General features: G+C 43.7%; 1 protein-coding gene across 7 annotated transcripts in view; it reads left to right on the plus strand.

Annotated features, from left to right (window-relative positions):
• BBS9 (Bardet-Biedl syndrome 9) overlaps window positions 1-26,197 on the plus strand; it is a 264,350-nt gene that overhangs the window by 122,578 nt on the left and 115,575 nt on the right. For 6 of the 7 annotated variants that reach the window (XM_034761160.1, XM_034761159.1, XM_034761161.1 and 3 more), the window contains 4 exons: window positions 2,886-2,939; window positions 15,389-15,491; window positions 16,491-16,595; window positions 19,186-19,200. In XM_034761160.1, coding sequence (XP_034617051.1) covers window positions 2,886-2,939; window positions 15,389-15,491; window positions 16,491-16,595; window positions 19,186-19,200 — 277 coding nt within the window. The remainder of the gene's footprint in view (window positions 1-2,885; window positions 2,940-15,388; window positions 15,492-16,490; window positions 16,596-19,185; window positions 19,201-26,197) is intronic. The other variant, XM_034761163.1, reaches the window with a different exon arrangement.

The following is a 26,197-nucleotide window of genomic DNA, read 5'->3' on the forward strand; positions in this document are numbered from 1 at the left end:
ACTTTACCCATCCCCCAGCAGAGTAGAGTACCAAATGTGGCCTCAGATGACTGCACGCTTTAAATCTAATTAATATCACACTTGGACATCTATGACAAACTGCTACGTCCAGCTACAGAATAGGATATGGTGTCTCCACCCATTTAAACATAAACCAGATAGGAAACCTGTCCTAGACCACGTTTATAATATAGTGACAACTGAAGGTATACAACATGACAGCCAACATCTTAGTAATTTTTTGTTACTTTGTAGTTAACAAAAATATGAAGTTCTTTTCTGCCATTTCGGTTATATTAGGTTATTGTATTTCTGCCTTTACAGTCTTCTCATGAGAATTTCATCAGTCTAGGTGCAAAATCTTCTTGCTTCCCTTTTACTGTGATGATGACATTGCAATCAACTAAAGATATTCTTCTTGTTATAAGTCTAAAAAGATAAGTGAATAAATAAATATGATTTGCCCCAGACAAGAGGGCATGTACAATTTTGAAAGGCTGTCTTTGTAATACCAATTTGAATAGCATTTCAAGTTGCTTGTGTTCACTATGCACAGGTTACTTTGGGTTGCATTCTTTTTGTAGGTTGGCTTGAACTGATACTTTTTTATGCTGAAGTACAGATGGTAAGACTCATGGATAGGCTTTGAGGAATGGTATTTATGTGAAGAAATTGAATATGTGCGTGTGTCAACAAGCCTTTTTGGCTGTAGAGGGATTGATTACGCAGGGTCTGCACTAATGTATATGGATCCTTATTGAATAAAATAGTACTGGTAACCTTTATCTGCATTCCCACAGATATGAATGAGGCATTGAAGAATGTTGCCAAATATAACTATTCACTTATTTTCTATAATAGAGAGAGAGAGGGGAAAACAGATCCAGTTTGTTTTTTACAAAACCCTAAAATATAGTTAAAACCACCTCAGATGCATGATATACTAATGTGTGTTAGCTTGTGTAACTGACAGAGATCTTGTTGTATTTGATGCAAAGATGTCAATACATTCACTTTGATTAATAGTTTTAATTAAAATAACTTTCTTTCTATCTTAGCCCTTAGAAATTGGATGAAACTGAGCAAAGGAAAATGTTAAGATGAGTTTCTGGAATAATTTCCTAGTGGTGAGCTCGATTATAGTATGTTAGTAGTCTGAAGAGAAACTGTTAATGGTCTGAAGAGAAATAGTAGAAGCCCCATTACATGGATCATTTGAAACTATACTGCACAAAGCATTCACAGATACCCTGTAGGGAGTGATCCTGCTTTGGCAGAGAGATTGGCAAGATGGCCTGATGGACCTTTGCCATTCTAACTTCTGTGATGCTGCAGTGCAGTTTAACATGTACAGAAGTGAATCAGTCATCTTGTATTGCTGTAGTGTTCCAGCCTACTGAAATCTCTTCTGTCCAATTTTATTTTTTCCCACTAAAATTTAATATATAAACCTCTCAGAACATGTATAATGCTGTGCCAAAACAGCTGTTAATTAGTCATTTCTGGCTATGTATTTCTGCACAACTATATTTACTGGGATTACTCGCGATTTGAAAAATATAAATGGAACTACATTTGTAATACTTATATTTAGAGGTATAACTGTCATTATTTATCAAAAATGTTTTATTAGATTATTAATATATGCTAAGCAACGTACTTTCTGTTTCTTTATGTCTTAGCAATTGTCCATAGGAAAGACTTATTAGTGCAAAAAAAAGTACAGAGATCTGGCAGCCTGGTCTTGCCTGGTTGTGGTAATAACCTTGCAGATTTGGGATTCCTTAGGTCAATAGAAAACTGTCATGTTGTTGCACTGATGCACTTTACCTTGTGGATGCAAACTGATCTGCTGCAACCTTCTCCTGCAAAGAGAGCTGGTATATTGAGCATGGTCTTGGAGGCAGTTGTAATCTTAGTTTCATGTGAGGAAAAGGGTTTCATGGTGGTTCTCACTGCAGTCATACAGGGTGAAAATGCAATAAGGAACTACATGGGAAGAAGAAAAGGAAACATATCGAAGTCCAGCACCTTTTGGATCCTTGCATCCAGAGGGAGCCCCATTGATTTTTGTTTTGTTTTGTTTTGTTTTTGGAATTCTGCACATGCACTAGGAACACCGCTAGTGAATTCCAATGCATGGATTGGGGAGGGAAGGAGGATGGGACAGTAGCAGACAGTGTATCTTGTTTATGCTGGCAGAAAGCATTGTTTTACTTAACCTTTTACCATATGAAGGTATTATCTCCTACAGTATATATTGGTATTATCGCCTCTCAGTATGGCACACACATACATATATAAATAATATTGCACTTTTGCTGTGGACATGGTTGTTTATTGAAATAGAAGTAAGAAACACCACTAAAAAAGCCTTCTCTCTCTCTCTCTCTTTCTCTCTGAAATTCAGGACATATACAGTATGCTATTTTATTTTGATTATAAGATAGTGTGTGGTAATTATGCATTATATCCTATGCTGTGGTATATATAGTATATGTAGGCAGATTGGAAGTCACCTCTCCTTACTGAATAACACAAGGAGTTTCCACAATTTGAATAAACTCACAGTAGAAGGAACCATGCCAGACAAAACAGTTCCAAATATTCAAATATATCAAAATGTATTAGCTTTTTATATACAAAATATTCATGACTGTTGCTTATCCTTTTTGTGGGCAGTTTTAAACAGGAATTTTGTCTTTTCTAAAGAAGGGGCCCAGAAATCTATTTTGTGTATTTCAATCTGTCATCGGAGTGATAAGTTCTTTACAGTTAACTCACTATTTAGCTAGTTGGTGGTGGGAGGGTAATACTGCATTCATTGTGTTCACTCATTCATGTGTGATACAGCATTTGCTCCATTTTCATCTTTTTCTTCACAGCAAGCCATTGACAGTGAGGTGAGAGCAGAGGCAGTTCCTTCAGTCACAGTAAAGGTATTGTGCTTAGCTCAAACTGTAGCACTTAAAACAGTAGCAACAAATTTCAGCAAATCTTTCACATTTGTTATCCCTTTTACTTATGTCATGGAAATGAGAATAGAGCTTGAAATGCCATATATATTTACAATTTTATCTCCTTTTTTTGGTGTGGGATGGGAACTTTTTTCTAACTTCCTGCCAAAATTGTAGAGTGATTAGCAAATTTCATATATCTTCTGTTTTAATTTGTTTTTAAGGAAAAGTCAGATAAAAGATATGTAAAGACTATGGAGTGGAAAGAAGTAGTTTTTGGAGTTTTTCATAGTGGGTGCTTGACAGCATACTCTGTAGTTAAGGATCTAAAACTTTCTGTTGGAACCCTGTTTTTGTTTGCTCACAACTTTTTAGAAATATTCACCTTTGCACAGAGAAAACATTTCAGTTCAATAGGTGAATATTTTTTAGAAAGTCTGAGCAAAATCTCTTCTACTGTCTTTTTAGTTATGAAAGAGTGAAAATAAATAAATTTGTCCTATTTGTAAAATATTTTTATTCATGCATTTACTTATAGCTACAACAAAAACTGTTTTAATTTGAAACAACATGGTCATAGTCCTCAGTGAAGATTAATGTTTGTGCTTAGTTTTGAAGAAAAGATTTGTGTGCACGCGCGCATGTGTGCACAGTTATATCATATAAAAATACATTTCTTCTGAGCATTAAATCAAATTGATAGTAATATAACTTCTGAACATGCCACATTAATTGCTAAGATTATTAGCAGAGGAAAATGAAGGCCTTGCTTTTTCGTATCTCTGCCCATTCTTTCTCTCTCCAGACTGAGAAGCACAGTGACTGATGAGAACAAATCATAGGCTGGATTCTGATATCTTACTCTGATTAAGTAGCACCTTATGCCATGAGTAGATGACTTTTGTAGAGTAAGGTACTATCAGGAAGGGTTATCAGGATCCGATTCTACATAAGGGAGATTTTAAACATATCATTCAAAACACAGGCAATAAAATTTGCAACAGAACTGTCTTAACATCAGAGGAGAAAATCATGGATGATGAAAAAAACCATCGTTGCCACAAATTTTATGGTCTCAGTAATGTCTTCTGGAATAATCTGTAACTTCTAAACTTCCACTTAAATAAATTTTCTCCTCCATTGGGGACTTTGCCATTGACTTCAGCGTGGCCAAGATTTCACCCACAGTCGTTGCAATGTAAACTGTTAGAAAATTATCTCCAGCCAAGCACCAGTATTAGTGGTAGAACTGGCCCCTCTCCACTTCTAGTAATGTAAACTGAAGTGTGCACATCAAAGTCTAATTTGAGGCTATTGAAATTCTCACATTGTTAACCACAAGCAATTCCTCTATTTTTTTTTTAAATAAGCAAACTGTCCCACCCCACAAAAGTACATGAAAAAAGTTGTTGTTGCAATATTTGTCTCCACTACAAATAATAAACAGTTGTTGCTGGCAACTGGTACAACTAAAATAGCAGTGAATAGTTTGGCTGCTGGTGTAGACAAGGACAAACTTTTTGGGGAAGGGTAGAGGAGGACTGTTGTTTTGTTTTTGGGAGTGCAGATAACTTTTCTTGCTCCTCTTCATCTAATCAGAACATCCATGCACATAATATAACTTAATCTGGAAAAAAAACAGGTCAAAAGCCAAACACTGTTGGAAATCAGTACAGATTTACAGATATATTTATAGACTACTTGGTGGGTAGATTTATAAATTTCATTTAAGCTTTATTTGATGCTGTAAATCAATCTAAATTACACAAGATATTGCAATAAAAATTCCCAGTAGTAAATTTAGATCAGGGTCGGCAACCTTTCAGAAGTGGTGTGCCGAGTCTTCATTTATTCACTCCAATTTAAGGTTGCGCGTGCCAGTAATACATTTTAATGTTTTTAGAAGGTCTCTTTCTATAAGTCGATAATATAGAACTAAACTATAGTTGTATGTAAAGTAAATAAGGTTTTTAAAATGTTTAAGAAGCTTCATTTAAAATTAAATTAAAATGCAGAGCCCCCCGGACCTGTGGCCAGGACCCAGGCAGTTCGAGTGCCACTGAAATCGGCTCGCGTGCCGCCTTCGGCACACGTGCCATAGGTTGCCTACCCCTGATTTAGATCAGTTAGAATGCATTATATTTTCTTACAGGACAATTAATAGTTACTACCAATCATATAAACACACTGATGTCCCTACATCCAACTTTATTGATTTTTAAGTAGAAGCTCTTCATTCAAAATAATTAAATATAGTTGATGGAAAAGCCCTTCTTAATTAATGAAATTTCATATTTTTATGATTTGCAAAGTTATCAACCTTGGCTCTTACTGCTATAAGAGAACATAAAAACTATTCACACATTACATTTGTACACTACAAAATATGTCAGATTAATTGAAACAAGCTGACCTCCTGATTGTGTCTGATAAGTTTATGCACAATTTTTCAAAATTAGATCTCTCCTTGGGTTCTGTTACAACAATTACCAATATGTATAACCTGGCATGTTTTCTGCAGTGTGAATAGGCTAATAGTTAATGGATTTTAATCCTTCCAAGTGAAGTTGTGGCTGTTTGGATTGTGATTATGATACATGAAAATCTGTGTAGGAAACACAAACACATAAGTTTGTGGACATTTTTTTCTACTAGAGTTCTAAATAAGGATTGTATTTAATTCTGCAAAAAGCCACTGGCCCAGCAGAAAAGGCTTATAAAATTAGATGCTTATAAAAACAGGTAGTGGGCAAAATCCTCACCCTTGCTCCAGGCTCCTTTATGTCATCGAAAAGACCAGAGAAGCATAAAAGGAGCCCTAAAGACTCCAGCTGGGAAAAGATTCCCAAGGTGCAGCCTGACAGACTGACAATATCCTGTAGTGTCCTGGACAAACCTTATGGAATTAAGATAAACTTTACTGAATTAAGTTAGATCTTATTGAATTAGGGTTAATACCTCTTTGGTCCATTGCATTAAAAATGCTGCTGTGTTTGTGTTACTATGGAAATGTATCTCTCTTTTCTAGAAGGAGGGGAATGCTAATGTACTTCCACCATTATCAGCCCTTTGAAGCCTTTGAACTGGAGAGGTGTATATATACTAGTTCAAACTGGATTCTCCAGGGACCAACAGACAAAGAAAGGATTTTTGGATAAATACCTAGTTCTTCTTCGAGTGCTTGCTCATATCCATTCCATTAGGTGTGCGCGTGCCGCGTGCACGATCGTCGGAAGATTTTCTACCCTAGCAACACCGGCGGGTCGGCTGTGGAGCCCCCTAGAGTGGCGCCTTCATGGCGCTGAATATATACCCCAGCCGACCCGGCGCCCCCTCAGTTCCTTCTTACCGCCCCTGACGGTCGTTGGAACTGTGGAGCGCGGCATAGCTGATCTCCACTCTCCCTAGCTTAGTTAGTTATTCGCAGTTGTAGTTATAGTTATAGTTCTAGTGTTTATAGTTAAATAGTTTTTAAAAGTTGTTCTAGTTGTTATACTAGCCCAGGGGATTAAGGGGGTCGTCTCCCCCTTTCTCCCCCGGCCGCGGGCCCGAGCTCATGCCCAACGCTCCTGGCTTCAAGCAGTGCGCCTCCTGCGCTAAGCCTATGCCCACGAGCGACCCGCACGACTCCTGTCTGAAGTGCCTGGGAGAGTCCCATCAAACAGATAAGTGCAAGATCTGTAAGGCCTTCAGACCAAGGACCAAGAAAGAGCGGGACTTTCGGCTCCGGCAACTACTGATGGAGGCGGCACTTAGTCCGGACACTCCCTCTACAAGCCAAGCCCCGGCACCTAGCGCCTCGGTGCGCAGTGCCCCGGCAGCACCGGCCGTGCCGACCACGCGAGTGGTGTCGGACAAGCCTCCCCGGCACCGGACCTTGTCGGCACCGCAGCAAGTGCCTCGACGCCGGTCATTATCCCCGGGGCATAAAAAAGCCCATAAGACGGGGGCCTCCGTGCCGAAGACGCCGGCTCCCCCAGTGCCGGGGGTAGAGCCGAGTCCGCCGGTGGAGCACCGAAAACAGGTGCCTCCAGCACTGTCGACTCCGGCGCCGAGGCCGTTGAGTCCGGTGCAGATAGTATCTCCACCGAGACCGGCGGTGATACAACTCCCGTCGACTCCAGAGACCTTCACGGCGGCGAGAGACTTGATAGCTCTCACGGAGCCGGCACCGCCTCAACCACCGGCACCGACGGCACCGTTGACTCGCCCGGTCCAGTCGAGGGGGAAACCTGCCTTGATGCGCCCTCCATCGCAAGGGCTGGAACCACGGCACCGGTCCAGGTCCCGAAGCAGGTCCCCACGCCGCTCGCAGTCCCGGCACCGAATATCACCTCGGCACCGGTCGTACTCGCGGCCAAGATCTTCGTCGCGGCACCGCTCTACGTCTCGGCACCGTTATGATCGTCGGCACCGATCAACGTCGAGACGTAGTTCTCGGCACCGCTACGGTCGACGCTCGACGTCGAGAGGCCGCTCCCGGCACCGGGCATACTCCAGGTCCTCGTCGAGGTCCAGATCCGGCTCCCGGCACCGACGAGGTCATCGGCACCGATCGCGGTCCCGGCACCGTTCGCCGGCACCGCGTAGAGATAGATCATCTCCGGACCGGCACCGTGCGGCACTGCAGCCCACGGGAATCGTTTCGTCTCTATCGGCACCGCCATGGCCATCAAGATCGGTGTCTCGCTCCTCGGAAGACCTGTCGAGATCAGCATACCCCCCTCAAGGGCATGCCGAGGAACGGGACTTGGGCCATTGGCAGGAGATGACAGAGGACCATTCTCATGGCCCATCTCACTGGTCGTTTTGGACCCCGTGGGCGTACCACCAGGAGCAAGGGGCTCCAATACCCTCGACCTCTCGCTCGGGTCACTCCGTTAGAAGAGCCCCGGAGTCCACCATCTCTCGGCCTCCGCCAGGGGGCATGGAGGCTTCCGTGTCCACGCCACCCGACGCTATGGACCCAAGCACAGGTGATGCTACGGCCCAGGAGCAGGGGGACCAGGACCCTCCCTTGGATCCTGTACCACCGGAGGCATCTTCCTCTTCCTCTCCGGATGAGGCAGTGGCGGGCACATCATGTACAGGTCCCCCTCCGATAGATCTTCGGGCTCACCAGGATCTCCTGCGTAGGATGGCCCGTAATATGGACCTGCAGGCGGAGGAGATAGTGGAAGTGCAGGACCCTATCGTGAACATTCTCGGAGCGGATGCCCCATCGAGGGTGGCGTTACCCCTGATCCGCACGATACAGGCCAATGCAGATACGATATGGCAAACTCCTGCCTCTATCCCACCCACAGCGAGAGGGGTGGAAAGGAAATACTTTGTCCCGTCTAAAGACTACGGGTACTTGTATACCCACCCCCAACCATGTTCACTGGTGGTGGCATCAGTGAACGCAAGAGAGCGCCACGGTCAGCAGGCTGCAGCGCCTAAATCAAAGGAGGCTAAGCGGCTCGATTTGTTTGGCCGTAAAGTTTACTCAGACGGAGGGCTGCAACTTAGAGCGGCGAACCAGCAGGCGCTCCTGAGCCGCTACAACTTTAACTCCTGGAACTCTATGGGGAAGTTTAAGGAGTTGGTTCCCCAAGAGTCCAGGGAGGAGTTTGGAGCCATGGTAGAGGAGGGTAAGAAGGTGGCTCGGACCTCCTTGCAGGCCTCCTTGGACATAGCGGACTCGGCTGCGAGGACCCTGGCTTCGGGTATCGCTATGCGGAGGATCTCCTGGCTTCAGGTTTCGGGTTTGCCTCCGGAGCTGCAGCAAACCCTACAGGATCTGCCCTTTGAGGGACATGGATTGTTCTCGGACAAGACGGACTCTCGCTTGCAGAGCCTCAAGGACTCGAGAACAATCATGCGCTCCCTGGGGATGCATGTTGCGGGCCCTCAGCGCAGGCCATTTAGGCCGCAGCCTCAGCGCTTCTACCCCCCCCCCGCCTCGTCAGAGACAGGACTCGGCCCGGAGGCGAGGGCGAGGTGGTAGGAGAAGGTGGACCGGCCCTCAACCCGGCCAGAACCAGGGGCCACCTAGACCACCTTCAGGCCCCAGGCAGAACTTTTGAAGGTGCGGTCGAGGACGGCGCCCCAGTCATCCCCCAGGATCCAGCCCCCTCCTTCTGGGATCGTCTCTCCCACTTCCACCGTGCTTGGTCCCTTATAACTTCGGACCGTTGGGTCCTCCGCACGGTGGAGAGGGGATACGCTATCCAGTTTTCTTCTATCCCCCCATCCCACCCCCCTTCCCCATCCCTCTTCAGGGACCCTTCTCACGAGCAACTTCTTATACAGGAGGTTTCCACGCTCCTGGCCATGGGGGCCATAGAGGAGGTTCCTATAGAGTTAAGGGGCAGGGGATTTTATTCCCGTTACTTCCTGATCCCCAAGTCCAAAGGAGGTCTGCGGCCCATCTTGGACTTGCACGGACTCAACAAATTCGTAGTAAAGTTGAAGTTCCGCATGGTCTCTTTGGGGGCCATTATCCCTTCCCTCGATCCTGGAGACTGGTTCGCCGCCCTCGACATGAAAGACGCATACTTTCACATCACAATTTACCCACCTCACAGACGCTTCCTGCGATTCGTGGTAAGCAGAGTACACTACCAATTTGCAGTCCTTCCCTTCGGCCTATCCTCGGCCCCAAGAGTGTTCACGAAATGTATGGCTGTCGTGGCAGCGTACCTTCGTCGACAAGGGATACAGGTGTTCCCGTACCTAGACGACTGGCTGGTACGCGGTCGCACCAAGGAGCAAGTTCAAGCTCACGTCCACATAATAGTGCACACATTCAACGAGTTGGGCATCCTACTCAACAAGGACAAATCCACTCTAGAACCTACCCAGAGAATAGAATTCATCGGTGCAGTTCTAGACTCCAGACGTGCACAAGCCATCCTGCCAGACAACCGCTTTGGCACCATCAAGAACCTCATTCAAGGGCTCAAGGCCTTCCCAACTACCACGGTGAGGTCGTGCCTCACCCTGCTGGGTCACATGGCTTCCTGCACGTACGTAACCAGGCATGCCAGACTTCGGCTTCGCCCACTTCAAACCTGGGTGTCATCAATATACCGCCCACATCGGGACAGCCTGAACATGGTGGTCACGGTCCCGAACTTGGTCCTGACCTCCCTCACCTGGTGGCTAGATCACAATGTGGTCTGCGAGGGGATGCCTTTTCACACCCCACAACCCTCCCTGCACCTGGTCACAGACGCTTCATCTCTGGCTTGGGGCGCCCATCTCAACGAACACCATACCCAGGGCCTGTGGACTGCACCCCAGTTAGCCCTGCATATCAATGTTCGGGAACTGATGGCGGTACGCCTGGCGTGCCAAGCATTTCTCAATCTCCTACGTGGCCATTGTGTGTTAGTTCTCATCGACAACACCACGGCCATGTTTTACATCAACAAGCAAGGAGGAGCACGTTCGTCAATTCTATGCCAAGAGGCCATTCGCCTGTGGGACTTCTGCATCGCCCACTCAATCCATCTCACGGCATCGTTCCTCCCTGGAGTCCAGAACACTCTAGCGGACCGACTCAGCAGGTCCTTTCAGCCGCACGAGTGGTCCATCCGTCCGGACATCATACATTCCATCTTCCAGAAGTGGGGGTTTCCCCAGATAGACCTGTTTGCATCCCGGGACAACAGGAAGTGCCACGTGTTCTGCTCCCTACAAGGTCGAGCTCCGGGCTCCCTTTCGGATGCGTTTCTCCTTCCCTGGAAAGACCACCTGTTTTATGCCTTCCCTCCGTTTCCTCTGGTCCACAAGGTACTGCTCAAATTGCGCAGAGACCAGGCACAGGTAATTCTGATCGCTCCAGCGTGGCCGAGACAACATTGGTACACCACACTGTTGGAACTCTCGGTTCAGACACCGATCCCGCTTCCATTATGTCCGGATCTCATATCTCAGGACCACGGCCGGCTGCGTCACCCCGACCTGCAATCACTCCACCTCACAGCGTGGCTGCTCCATGGTTCACCCAGGCAGAGCAGCAATGCTCGCACTCTGTCCAACAGATTCTGCTGAGCAGTAGGAAGCCCTCAACACGCACCACGTACCTGGCCAAGTGGAAGCGGTTCTCCTGTTGGTGCGAACGACGAGCCACGTTCCCGTTGCAGGCACCCATTCCTCTCATTTTGGAATATCTCCTCTCCCTAAAACAGCAGGGGTTGGCGATATCTTCAATTAGAGTTCACCTGGCCGCTATATCGGCTTTTCACCCAGGGGAACTCGCGTCCTCGGTATTCTCTAACCCGATGGTCGTTAGATTCCTCAAGGGCTTAGACCGGATGTACCCACAACAACGTCAGCCCGTCCCGACGTGGGACCTCAACCTGGTTCTCTCCAAGCTCACAGGTCCTCCATTCGAGCCACTGGCCACCTGTTCACTTCTGTACCTATCCTGGAAGACAGCCTTCCTCGTAGCCATCACCTCAGCGCGTTTCTGAACTCAGGGCGCTTACCTCTGAGCCCCCTTACACAGTTTTTCATAAGGATAAAGTGCAGCTTCGTCCACATCCTGCCTTTCTCCCTAAGGTGGTTTCTCCTTTTCATATCAACCAGGATATATTTCTCCCGGTCTTTTATCCCAAACCACATGCCACTCGCCAGGATCAACGTTTGCATTCCCTGGACGTACGAAGGGCCCTGGCCTTCTACATTGACCGCACAAAGCACTTTAGAAAGACTACGCAACTCTTCGTTGCAGTGGCCGACCGAATGAAAGGCTCACCGGTCTCCTCACAACGCCTATCCTCCTGGATTACGTCTTGCATCCGGACTTGCTATGACCTGGCAGGTGTCTCAGCACCGCACCTCACCGCTCACTCCACGAGGGCCCAAGCCTCCTCGACTGCTTTCCTGGCACATGTTCCGATACAGGACATTTGTAGAGCGGCGGTTTGGTCATCAGTCCACACGTTTACAGCTCACTATGCACTAGTGCAACAGTCCAGGGATGATGCTGCATTCGGGTCAGCGGTTTTGCACACAGCAATGTCTCACTCCGACCCCACCACCTAAGTTGGGCTTGGGAGTCACCTAATGGAATGGATATGAGCAAGCACTCGAAGAAGAAAAGACGGTTACTCACCGTTGTAACTGTTGTTCTTCGAGATGTGTTGCTCATATCCATCCCAAACCCGCCCCCCGTCCCCACTGTCGGAGTAGCCGGCAAGAAGGAACTGAGGGGGCGCCGGGTCGGCTGGGGTATATATTCAGCGCCATGAAGGCGCCACTCTAGGGGGCTCCACAGCCGACCCGCCGGTGTTGCTAGGGTAGAAAATCTTCCGACGATCGTGCACGCGGCGCGCGCACACCTAATGGAATGGATATGAGCAACACATCTCGAAGAACAACAGTTACAACGGTGAGTAACCGTCTTTTTTAAACTGTCTTAGGGCCTTCTTCCTTATCCAGCAAATGGACAGGACCGCTGATGCACAGAGAGACCTAATTAGGGTGACCAGATGTCCCGATTTTTTTAGGGACAGTCCTGATTTTTGGGTCTTTTTCTTATATGAACTCCTATTACCCCCCCCCCAACCCACCCCAGTCCGATTTTTCACACTTGCTGTCTGGTCACCCTAGACCCAATCCTTAGCATAGGGTTGGAAGGACTGGGCCTTCTGAGGCCCTATGAAACTGGGTGCTTGTTCTGAGCTGAAGCTGTGATGAACTTGTAACCACAGGAATCCCATGGGATGGGGATTTGAAGGACTGCTCCAGTCAGAATCTGTTAGGATTGGGGTGAACTTGGTAAGCTTATTAGCATGCAGGTAGGTTCTTTTATTGTTTTTAATATGTTTTCTCTGCAGTCCTTTTTTACCTTAAGAATAAAATAGGCTTGTATAGAAAGAACTGTGTGGTATTTATAACAATTGACAATCACGCTGCTATCAGTCTCTGATGAGAAAGCAAGCAGGTGTGCTTGGGCTGCTTGGCTCTCTGCTGGGAATAAAGGTAACTGCAGGTTGGAAGTACCCTGGTCAGAAGGGAGTGAGATGTGGGTCTTCACACAAGAAAGAAAATGGCTGGGAAGCTGGAAGTCTTAGAGTGGATGCCCTTGCTGGACCATTGAGGGGGAATACAGGTGCTATTGCCCTGATGTGTGACACAGGTACTGTGGGAAGTGGCTGCTTCCACAAGAACTCTTTTCAATATGTGGTGGAGGGGTGGCTGGACTTGAGGTGGGCCGGACACGTCACATGCAAGGTAACATCATATAATGCTTCAGGGATTCTTGTCAGAGTTGCAGCCCATTGGATAGCCCTCAGAGGTTGCTGTAATTTAGTCAGATATGTCTAAATTTACGCCAGAGCCCTCTCCAGCCCCCGTAGCTTCCCTGGATCAGGAAAGTGCAAAGGTGGTTTAAAATATCTTAGTCCACATTCACCTCCCCTGGGGTTGTGAATTCTGGCTTCACCTTATCAGCACAGTAGACAGGGCTGGCTCTGGCTTTTTTGCCCCCCTCCCCCCCGCGGGGAGCGCGGCAGGGGAGGGTGGCGAGCCCGGCCGGGGCTCCGCTCTCCCCGGCGGCCGGAGCGCTGGGGGGAGGTCAGCGAGCCCGCCATGGCTCCGCTCTCCCCGGTGGCCGGAGCGCTGCGGGGAGGGTGGCAAGCCCAGTCGTGGCCCCGCTCTCGGGCTGGAGCGCTGCACCGCGCCGCCCTCCTCCAGGTGCCGCCCCAAGCACATGCTTGGTGGGCTGGTGCCTGGAGCCGGCCCTGACAGTAGAGGATCTTACCCAAAACGTGAATAAGAGCTGTGTATAGCTTGGATGCTTGTCTCTGTCACCAACAGAAGTTGATCCAATAAGAGATATTACCTCACCCACCTTGTCTTAGTAAAAGTAAGAATAGAAAAGTATTTGAAAGATATTTCTGTTTTATAAGCATGGCATTCACATATAACTTCACACTGAATTTAGGTGTCACTATTTTCTCTAACTTTCACAATGTAAATAGATCTACTCAGGCTCAGAGAACTAATTAAACTAACACCAGCAAAGACATTAACTCAGCTCTCTCCAACTCTGTTTGTTTCATTGAGGTTTACACTTCAAAGCATGGAGCAAACTTTGCCTTTTTATGAACATTGCAAATATTACTAAGCATGGACAATGTGAGGTCTTGTCTACACCCAAAACTTGAACCTTTTTCATCAAAATAGTTTTTAAGATTGTTTTAGCTAAACCTTTGCAAACCTCTTCATGGGGACTCTTATATCAGTTTATAAGTAGGTTATATCTGTTTAACTTAGTCTCGTGCAATTTCTGTGTATAGATATATTTAATTGGAGTTGAAGCACATTTTAAAAACATTGGGCTAAATTCAGGTCTAGTTCAACAACTGCAACTTAGTGTTGTACATTACTTCCAGAACTTAGCCCATTACCTTCATATCTATCCTCTTCCTGGCTAATTTTCTCCTTATCCAGGATAGTTAAAATGAGCTTGGACATGCAAACTAGCAGCTGAGACAGTTCCCACTCATGCTAGCTTCTTGTGGCTGCTGTCTGAGTGTTTTTGGTGGAGATCCCTTCATTCTGGAATTTGCTTCCAGCACTAGTCAGGTAGAGCCTGAATATAGAGAGCTTTAGGATACTGTGAAAAGCTCATTTGTTTTTTGAAGAGCTTGTTTAAGGAGGTGGTTTGGTTTTTTGGGGAAAGGTCCTTATTTTTCTGGGGAAAAGGCAAAAAATATGTTTTTATATATGCTAAATATGATAGGCTGTATTTTATAAATCTGAAAATCAGAATAAATACAAGTTTTATTTTTTATCAGTACATTTTATCTGTGAACTTTACTTTGAATGATACCATGGTTGCTTGAGATGTATAGGGTTCCCACAGACTGAATCTCCACATTACATGTAATGAAGGTATGTTACATATGTGTGTTAAGGGTAATGTAACACTGGAAAATAGCTTCTCCATAAGGAGTAGATTCCAACGTTGCCATGCCATTAAAAAAAATAAGGATTCCATGATTTGGTGTTCATTGAGAGTCCTTTTGGTGAAAGAAAAATATAGAGTAACACCTTATTTAAATAATTGCCTAATTTTTTACTATTTATATTGACTACTGCCATTATTTTACATTGAAAAACCCAAACAAACTAGATATTTGCAAAATAGAAAACAAATCTAATGTATTGCAATTGGATAAGATAAATTAGTCTTGGCTGAATATTACCAAGGAATTTTGATAAACCATCTCACTTTTTTCCTCTCACTAGCTGTCAAGGCCTACCATTACATTTTCATGGAGTTTTCTTAGCTGCTAGTTATAGTGGAATTGTGCACGTGCAAATCATGATTGAATGTGATAATTTTGCTAATTATGCTGGTTTTAAAGTCATAGGTAGATTAATGTGGTGCTTTTGTGTGTAAATACCTTTTTACTTTCAATTTTCTTCAGATCACACTACAGAGTAGATTGGCTGTGCAGAAAACAAAATTATCAATATGTGTACAACCTCCTTTAGCACTGACCCATGACCAGTTCATCTTTGATGATATAGGTAAATTCTTTTTTTACTGTTACAAAGTATTTTATAATATATTGCTTTAGCTGGGATTGTTTCAGCCTTATTCTAAGATTTACTTAGTGACCCTCTAAGTAGACGTGCACCAAGCTTAACTTTTGACACATTGATGAGGATGATTATACTCTCTTTTAAAAAAAGAAACGTCAGTGGCAGTCACAAAAACCCAACAGAATGTTAGGATGTGTGCAAAATCAGAAAGATAGAAAATAATGTTGAAAATAGTATACAGTCAAATAATGTAATGGTAAATCCTAATTTGCAAACCTGTGTCCAGTACTGGTCCTTCTACCTCAAAAAATATGTGGTATTGTGGTTACTGTGCCTGTACAAAGAGCTTTTGCTGAGTAACAGGAGCGAGGAGAAGGTTCAGTTACTTGTGCCCAGTCAGGCATAAGCTTCCTTCTCAGCACTGCCCACTCTGGCTTCCTTACAGCCTCTTTGAAATTCAGTCAGCTGCAGGCTGGATTGCTTTGAAAACTGCAGAGGGAGCTGCAGGCCCCAGAAAAGTGTCCTAGGGCCTGGATCGGGTTCATGGACCATATGTTTGACAACCCTATTCTAAAGCATCTAACATTGGTCACTGCTGAGTCAGGATAATGGGATTGATAGATCTTTGGTCTCTTCTGGAATGCCAATTCCGATGGTCCTACCACATGTTCCCTAAGGAACAGAGGGCTGATGGCTCTGATGCTATGACCTCAATATAGAATTGCATTTGTGTTGAGTCTATCTTATGTTTGCTGCACAGTGACATTTCACTGTTGCATTTCAAGAGAGTTTTGAACTGGAGCATCTTGTTTTGCTTTAAATAATATATATTGAAGAAAAAAATTATGTACAGATTTGATTGAATTAGTTCAATGGAAATGTATAATATAACTTAACCTAAAAATATTTCCTTAGGTATTGGAAAATGTTAGGTTTTCTTTCAGTTGGCCGTATTTATTTAATGTACTTTGTTATTATTTGTAGAGTCGGGCAGATCTAAAGCTGTAGCTCTGTCTGTCTTTCTGAAAGGGAATTGTCCACCAGCAGAGCTGGAAGGAAATGCTGTGGCTTCCTATAGTACGCCCACAGGTGAGCAACATAAGATTTCAAAGAGTGTTTTTTTTGTTTTGTTTTGTTTTGTTTTTTTAAAGGTTTTGATTCCCTTATGGTCTGTCTGTCTGTCTTTCTTTCTTTCTTAACTTCTTTAAAATATTTTGAGGTTAATAGTAGTGTGCTGAAGAATTTGGTCTTCTGTTGTTTTAGTTAATATTTTATTTAGCACCATTAACTTCCCCGACCTGTTTACAGAGTTAACAATATACATTTACAACTTGGGAAACAGACTTCCCATGTGCTGTCCCAGCAATTTGCTTCTATCCTGACCTGAGAGGGACCTCCTTTAGGGGTGAGAAGTTAATTACCTCTTTATGACCATTCAGTCCTTGACCTCACTGCAGAGGCTACCAACAAAAGTGACAATTACTCTCTCTGCACAGAGGAAGAGGATTAAATGATTGCTGGGACTGATTATTCCTTCACCCTGTTTCCCTTTTAGTCTGTGGAATAGCATTTATGATTGTTTTACTTGTTTAGAATAAATTAGAACAAAATGCGAGTCGTTGCATTTTATAATGACCTAATGACCCCAGGCCATCCATAGTGACACAACAGGTCAGTTTGCCCTGACATCTATTGTCTTTGCACATCTTGCTGGCTAATCAGACGTCATCTAAGGACAAGGAGCTAAGTTGAATGATCCATGTCATGTCAGGACCATCTCATGTTTAAACATTACTACACACACTGTTTAATTCTCAGTCAGAATGTGTGTGTCTGGGAGAAAACTGGGTGACATTTTATACTACTGGTAAAAGTGAGTAAGTGGAAATACATTGATTTATATCAGCTGAAGATTTGGCACCAAATCTGCTTTCTCTTTTCCTCCTTCCCCACTGGTTGCAGGAACAGAATGGAGGGCATTTCTCCCTAAGGGAATCTTTGTTTCATGTGCTCAGTACTCCCCATACTACCGTGTGTATGTCAGGTAGTATGGGAAGCAGCATTCCTATAATGGGTGTTTTTCTTGATCTCAGGAAGCCTAAGGACCATTGGATTCTTCAGCAGCTCTCAGAAATACTAAAAAGTGTTGAGGACAACATATTTTGTTTTCCTTAAGAAACTAAATGTGATGTCATCCAAGGCATTCTTCTGACAGGCCTGGGATTTACATTCTGAAGGAACTGAGTCTGCAAAACATTTTTGCTAGTGAACTCTTAGCTATGGGATTCCTCCTCTCTGGTGGGCCATTAAAGCCTGAGTTAGCAAAGCATAATATGTTGGTTAAGCATTATTTGAGAATGGATCATCACTGGAGAAGTTTTTCCTGTGATGGGTTCAAGGCAACATGCAACATGCTGTGTTTGTGCTACCTATTTTGGCAGTTTGAAATGCAGTTTTATTTGTAAATCTGACTATAAAAATGGCTCATTGTAACACAGATCTGTCCTCTTCAGGCTAGATTAGCTGGGTGCACAGAGGGTAGAGGGTAAAGGATGCTGCCTCATGCTCCAGATCATCTATGCAAACAGCAGACGCAATTCCAGTTCCTGCATGCTAGGGATGTCTGAGATTGATGGCTTCTAGTGACTGAGCATGCAGTACCTTCCTAAGAGCTCTGTCTGGGGCCATGTGGACATGTCTGCGGACAACCTCTGTGTGATTTACATGTAGCTCTGAGCTAATCTGGTCTTGGGTTTCTTGAATCATACCCCCCCGATTTTAGTGATGAGCATTTTTACTGCTTTTTTGCTCCTATGAGCCCTGCAGAGCCAACATAACAAAGAGAGAGTGAGCTGAATGCTTATTTCTTTGCATTATCTAATGAATTATTTACTTTTGTAATAGTTAATAACAATGAAAGAAAATACCCCAGGTTGACTTTCAGATATTGAATCTGTAGGCATTGCAGTTAGGAAACAAATACTTGTAACCTGAGGGTACATTTGATCTGAGATCTTTGAAATAAAGTAATCATAGAACACTATTTAGCCATTTCATACAGAATCACTTTAGAATAAGACCACACTTGAACATATTGTGTTTAATTGTGGAATTTGCCCAGCACAAGGAGCATAAAATAATTAAATAAAATACATCACTTAATGGTACAGAAGTTCTGTTCCATCATTAGGCTTGGCTAGTTCAATAGAATTGTATACAAACACACTATCCCTGTTGGAGTTTGTAGAATCAAGTCCTCAGATAGCACTTAGGTCTATGAAAAAATATTCTTTCATTGTCTGATTATATCTGAATAGGAACCTTTCATTGGAATGGATTTTTGTTTGTTTAAATGATCCAGCATTGTGGGTCAAATTTATGGTTGGTGTAACTCTGTGGAATTCAATACAGTTTAATTTAATTTGTTTTTACTGAGTTGGATGGAGTTACACGAGGGATGAATCTGGCCTTTTCTGGTTATTTTTGGTTAGTGTTACGTCTTCTATATTTAGACACACTAAAAAAAAACACTTATTGGATTTTGCCTTTAACAAAAGTTACATTTATTTTTTCTGAACTGTTAATTATTACGTCTCTTCTTTGATTCCTCTTTAAATAATATCTTACATATTCTTCCTTTTTTTTCCCTCCCTTTTTCCTGTTGCTGATTACGATGTAGATCTCAATCCTGAAGGTGAGTGAAAGAAAAGATTTAAACTGGACAGAGTGTTATAACTGACAGCTGATTTTCAATGAAGCAGATTTGGAAGTGAACTGTGAATGTACTTTTTAGGAGATGACTCTTACAAGCTTTTATATCCTCCTTGGAACAATGTGCTGGCTTGGCACTGCTCTAGGGATGACTGCTGGGAATTACGGGCGAGATTGAGGCTTAGACGTAAGGGGAGAATTATCCATAGGGAAAGTAGACTGCACCAATGATAAGTTTCGGAGTAACAGCCGTGTTAGTCTGTATCCGCAAAAAGAAGAACAGGAGTACTTGTGGCACCTTAGAGACTAACAAATTTATTAGAGCATAAGCTTTCGTGGACTACAGCCCACTTCTTCGGATGCACCAATGATGATTTTTTATTGACTTATTATACATTTTCACCTGCATAACATTGGAATCTACAATATTAAAGTGTTTTATTCCATCTTGACGACAGTGATGGAAAATATAATTATATTATTATTGCTTACTGTATCTTTAGCCACCTTTCTTCTTATAGTGCTATCTATAGCTCATCACCTTCAGCTGAATTTAAACATAATTTTATTTAACCTTTCTTATTGTGAAAAAGCCCTCAGGATTTGAACTGGTGCCATGTTATCTGTGCACAGAGTGAAACAGTAGCTCTGAGTTGTGTGAATTGCTTGCATTCATCCCAGTTCTTAGAACTGTCTTATGGAAGGCTGAAAGTTGATTTCTAGATGATTAAAAATACTAGCACAAATGTTGTTCAAAATGTAGCCATGATTAGGACAGGTCTCATGGCGTCAAGTGGTGCCCAGCTATCAAAGTAACATTACACAGGAGGATAAAACAGGAATAGAAAGGTAGCTAGCATCTAGGTAAGCTGAAAAAGGACAGTTCTTGAGTTTTGGAGGCTCCCTGTTGTCTGGATATGTTTAAAGCATATATTAAGTCCCTGTGGGATATACATTTGTTTTGCTGATTTTATAAGAAATGTATTAGTTGTAAATTCCACGTTCACCCCAAAAAGAAAGAGAAACCCCAGTTTGGGGATCAGCTGGGAAGGAAGTCTCCAGCTGTTCGATTTCCCATTGGAGATAGGATTGCTTAATGTGCATGTGTTTAAAGTTTTCTCTCTCTCAGCCTCTCTTTCATTACCCATCCATTTTTTAGCAGTCTCGGAGAGGTAGAGCTGAAGCTGCTGCAGCTAGTGAGTAGGTAAATGAGACTGCTAGTGGCACCCTTCCTTCTCTCTCTCTCTCTTTTGCTCTTGGTTTTGCTGAAGAAATAGAGATACTCCAAGAAATAGAGTGGCTTCAGCCCCGGGGAACAGGATGAGGTGCTCTACAACCGCAATTCAGCCACTGCAACACTCCCTATAAAGCAGGAGGAGTGGCTGCAGTGAAAACACTGTTTGTTTCCATCTGTTCTGGAGAGTGAGGCCAGCTACATGGGACCCACAATGGAGAGTAGAAGCAGGAGTATTTCAAACCATCATTGTTACTAAGAATAGTTCTGCCTTACTGCATAGATGTGTTTATTTTATATGCAATTTGATAGGATCAGACATCTCTTAGAAATGACGAACCAGATCCTGCAACCTTTACTCATATGAGTATTTTTTACTCAAGCCAATGTTTTCCTCAGTTCAAGCATGAATAAGGTTGCAGAATTTTGCCTGAGGATGTATTTATGGTAGCATTTTATTTGGGCTACTACAATGAGTACTAACGTAGTTAAATTCAGCTCAGTCAGTAACAGAAAGGTCATAAATTCTTTGAATATTTAACATCCTGAACACAGACTCAGCTATTTCTTTTACCACTCAAGGTCTTTTTATAAAGGTATAATTAAGATTAATGCAGTTACACTGTGTGCATGTAAGATATAAGTATCATATTTCAAGCAGATACTATTTATATGATGATCTGCTCTGGTTACATTACCAATGAGCAATTCAGCTTTTATACAGGGGGGAAAAATTGTTATCCCATCTGTTTTGTTATCCATTATTCCTGTATTAAAGTTACATGACCTGTGCAAAGTATAACACGATGGTGGACGAGGATGACACATGGCCTATTACCAGACATAATAGAAAGGGCTCAAGGAAGTTCTGGCTGCCAGACTTTGGTCCTTCTTTGGATTTCCTTGCTCCCATGTAAAATGACTCTCGCACACCCAAAGAAGTGTTCTGAAAAAATTCTCCCGTATAAATTTTATACTCTAGTTATATATATTTTTAGCAGCTTTTGGCTCTGCTTCCCTTTGATTCAGAGATTTTTTTTGGACTCTTTCTGTATATACCAGAGATAATTGAGATTTTTGTTTCAGGAAATAAAGTTCTGTCATGTTTAGTTTTGATTTGCATTTCCTTTGCACATGTTGAAAAAATATTATTTATGATGAGGCAAACTGAGAACTGGAGATCCAAGAACAATGGGCATGATACTAGAAAAAATAAACTTGCTTTCAATATGAAAGTATTTCAAAATCTTTGTGGCAAATTCTGTTGAGTATTTCTTGTTGGCAACCCTCTGAAATGTTTCAAGATTTAATATCAAGACCTTTGTATTATGTCATTGAGAGAAACAAAAAGATTGTTCACTCCTTTTTCTAGAAGATTATAGAGAGATTTGTAAGAAACTTATGTAAAGTTTGTTCAAGTCAGCATTTTGAAAATTCACAAGTTGATTGAGAAACAGTTTTCAGCAAGTGTCCCTGAAACCCTGGGATCCCCCAGTTTTTAAGGCTTGTCTCTGTGTCCCTGACAGTTTCATGTAAACAAGTTTTATTGCGATTTTTCTAAAGTGCTGCAGGCTTACCACCTGGAGGCACTACCAGACAGTGGCGCTAGTGAAGTTAAGAACAGGGCAGCTGAATGCATGTGTGTCTGTTACTTGGCCTTGATACCTAACCTGATTTTTCAAGGCCTCCCAGTGACCTTGCCTCTTCACAAGTCCGTGAAGCAGCCCTTCCTTGCATGTAGAGCCAAATCCATAGGTAGCAAGAAAAAGAAGTGAGATGGAGGGGGATTCTTTAGCCAAGGAGAGGAAGGTTGAGCTCCTTTTTCTTTTACCTTCCATGCATGCTTCCCTGATGACTATAATAAATGTCGCTTTCCTGCCTTCACATCTCCTCTGTTCCCACCCCAGCCATGAGAGGGGTCTTAATTTATTCACTCTGAAAATCTGGTCATGCTAAACTTTTAGGTTAAATTAAGACCCGCCTAACTAATCATCTGGAATGGTTGTGGAGATCAGGGGACTTTAGGACAGAATGGGTGGTTACTGTTCCTGTGAAGCTGATACCGGTATCAGCATGGTAGACCTTTGTGCATACACAGGCTTTCCCCACATGAAAAAACAAAGATTCCCCTGATGGATGTTTTGGCAAAGGAAAGTGGCAGCTGTCTGCTCATTAGACCAAGGGCTTCCCATTTTACAGCTTCTAGGACTATTATATTATATTATATTATTTCAGACTTGTTACCAATTTCAAAAGCATTGAGTCTTGGTTTACATTTGTTCATATTCTTGACAAGTTCTGATTTGCATTTGAAAATAAATTTTAAAAAATCATATCTATTAAGAAAAGTGTGTATTTCTGTTATGAAGTATAATTTTTCTCCCATTGTTGCTGAGTCCCAATAATGCCAAATGTAATTTTTCAGCAGTATGTTGCTAGCCAAAGATTGTAGCCAGTTCTGTCCATTTCTGCTTCTTTACTGCATTACCAATGGAAGATAAACTTTAATATGCATTTGAATAATAACTCAATATTGAAGCTGAATAAAAAGTGACTTGCCAGTTTCTTCAGTGCCACCATTCATTTAATGAATAGTTACCAACAGGAGGTCAGTGTTGATTGAATGTCAATTTTAATTAAAATAGCTTCCATTGTTGTTTGCAGTTTTGTTGTAGCTGTATTGGTCCCAGGATATTATAGAGACATAGTGGGTTAGGTAATATCTGTTACTGGACTAACTTCTGCTGGTGAAAGAGACAAACTTTCAAGCTACAAGGAGTTACACAGGCCAACCAGTTTTCTTCATGCTTCCCAACATATACAAACAATGGCTGTCTCTGTGAGTCATCAGAGCATGTAAGGACATGTGATATACTCATGTGACTTAGGACTCCATCTTGGGCCAGTAACTTTCCACAGACAGGGGCTGTGGACTTTGTTTGAGACAGTAAAATTCCTTACATATGGCAGAGGATATAAAAAGGCACCTGAGACAGCTCCATTTTGTCTTCATTTACTGCTTCATTTCTCTGGACTGGATTTCTAACAAGAAAGCTCTAAACAAGGACTGATGACCCCCAAGCTGTTGGCATGATTCCAGATTATCACTGCTACAAACCTGATATAAGGACTTGCAATCACTTGTATGTATATGATCTATTAACCGTTTATAACTCTCTCCTTATTTTCTTTTATTAATAAGTCTTTAGTTTTTACTTACTAAACGATTGGCATCAGCGTGATTATTGGGTAAAATCTGAATTATATATTGACCTGGCTAGATGGCTAGTCTCTTGGGATTGGAAGGACCCCATAACTGATTAAATTGGTTTTCACTAACCACTTGGCATAAGTCTAGTGTCTGGGTGGTGAACCAAAGGTTGGAATGCCTAAGCAGGCTGTGTTTTAGACTTCTTGCTAACCAATGTAGTGATACAGAAGTACATTTTTGTTATTGGCTTGGTATAATCTAATGATAGAATAACCACTAGTTTGGGATGAATCTGCCCCATTTCTCAACGGTCTGTCTTGAATTTGGAATCCTCAGCTGTGACCCACTGAGACACAGTGACACCTATACACCAATCTCTGTCATAATGATGGCATCACTGCCTGCCTCAAATATCTACAAGATAATGCACAACACTAAGATATCCACCCAAAACATATTGCCAAACTCACTCATTTCATCCTCACCCATAACAATTTTACATTCAGTAACAAACACTTTGCCCAAATCATGGGAACAGTCGTGGGTACTAGGATGGCTCCCCATATGCCAAACTCTTCCTGGGCCACATTGAAGAAGAATTTCTGGACAAATGCACCACAAAACTAATGATATAACTGAGATATATCAATGATATTTTCATCCTCTGGACAGATGACCCAAATTACCTTATAGATTTCCACCAGAAGTTCAACAAGCACCACCAATCTATCAGATTTTCTCTAGAAACTGCAACACCAGCACCAACTTCCTGGGCACTGCAATCAGCTTCAGCAGTGGAACTTGTATACAAGAAACCCATGGATCACCACACCAACCTTCACAGATCCAGTAACCACCTCAAACACACCAAGAAATCTGTTATCTACAGCCAGGCACTTAGATACCACAGGATATGCTCTGAAAAGAAAGATGCATACTGTAACGCACTTAAAACCACCTTGTAGCAAAGAGATGTGGATGCCCTCTGAGATTGACAGTGAGGGATGGCCAGATGCCGTCTGATGGGCGGAAACGAGGAAGGCCATGCTCACCATGCCAGAAGCAGAGGGGACAGGAACAGGAAGTATAAAAGGCGGGCCCTATAGCTCAGTTGAGCAGCATCTGCCAAAGGAGATGGATGTGTTCTCCCCAGTGCTGATGCAGGAGCCCACAGAAGACTTCAGTTAGCCTGAGGACTCGCCCAAGCTGCCAGACCCAACCAATGCTGAGGAGCTGTTGGGGTTGCCACTGGTGGTGTACCCCACAGAGGCACCAGACTCTCACCACACTGAGGTGCCACCTCCTGGACCATTGCAGTGGAACTCCAAAAGGTCTTCGCCTGGGTGGGCATGCCCCATGACATCCTCACGGACCAAGGCACAAACTTCACATACCGACTTCTTCAAGAGGTCTGAGGCCTCTTGAGGATCAAAAGACCCAGACATCCGTATACCATCCGCAGATGGATGGTTTGGTTGAGCGGTTCAACCAAACATTAAAGAGCATGTTCTGGAAATTTTCCCCCAGAAGAACTTTGCCACTGGGACCAACCTCCCTGTTGCTCGCCGTTTGGGAGGTGCCACAGGCTTCCACTAAATTTTCTCCATTCGAGCTGTTATATGGCTGCGGGGATTGATGTATCTCATGAGGGAGACATGGAAGCAGACCCCATCCTGAGCCCAGGGCATATTCCAATATGTACTGCAGCTCCAAGAACGCCTGGCTCTGGTAGGGGCCCTCACGAAGGGGAACCTCCGAGCTGCCCAAGGAGTCCAGGTGAGAGGATATGATCGGGACACATGTGTTCGGACCTTTGAATCAGATGAGTCAAAACTGCTAGAATACTGGCAGGGTCCGTATGAGGTCATCCGCCAGACAGGCCTCATCAACTACAAGGTCCGACAGCCTGACCGGAAAAAGAAGTGCTCTGTTTACCATGTTAATCTTCTGAAACATTGGTGCGAAAGGGAAGGACTGTTAATAATCCTGCACCCCCCGGAACCCAAACTGGGGCCACAGACCCCCGTGGAAACAGAACCTGAGATGCTCAGGGATACACTCTTGGAAGAGCAGCTAAAGCAGGCCATATGTCTTATTGAGGCTTTTCCTAGGACTTTTACTGCTGTGCCGAGAGAGACCACCCAGATCCACCATACCATCTACACCAAACCCAGAGAAGTTGTCCATGGAACAACCCGACTACTCCTGTGGTCCCATGCGGGACACAGTAGAGCAGGAGGTCTAAGCTATGTTAGAACTTGGGTCATCGAGCAGTACTCTAGAGAGTGGCTGAGCCCTATCGGGCTCATCCCTAAGCTGGACGGGACCCGTCAGTTCTGTGTAGACTTCTGGAGGGTTAATGCAATTTCTTGATTCGATGCCTACCTGATGCCATGGGTAGACGAGCTCCTTGATCGACTAGGGGAGGTATAGTATGTTACTAACCTTGATTTAATGAAGGGATACTGGCAGATCCCACTGGAGCCCAGCTCAAAGGAAAAGACAGCCTTTGCCACCCCCAGTGGACTCTACCAG

This window comes from Trachemys scripta, chromosome 2, assembly GCF_013100865.1.
Source record: "Trachemys scripta elegans isolate TJP31775 chromosome 2, CAS_Tse_1.0, whole genome shotgun sequence".
NCBI classification, from domain to species: Eukaryota; Metazoa; Chordata; order Testudines; family Emydidae; genus Trachemys; species Trachemys scripta.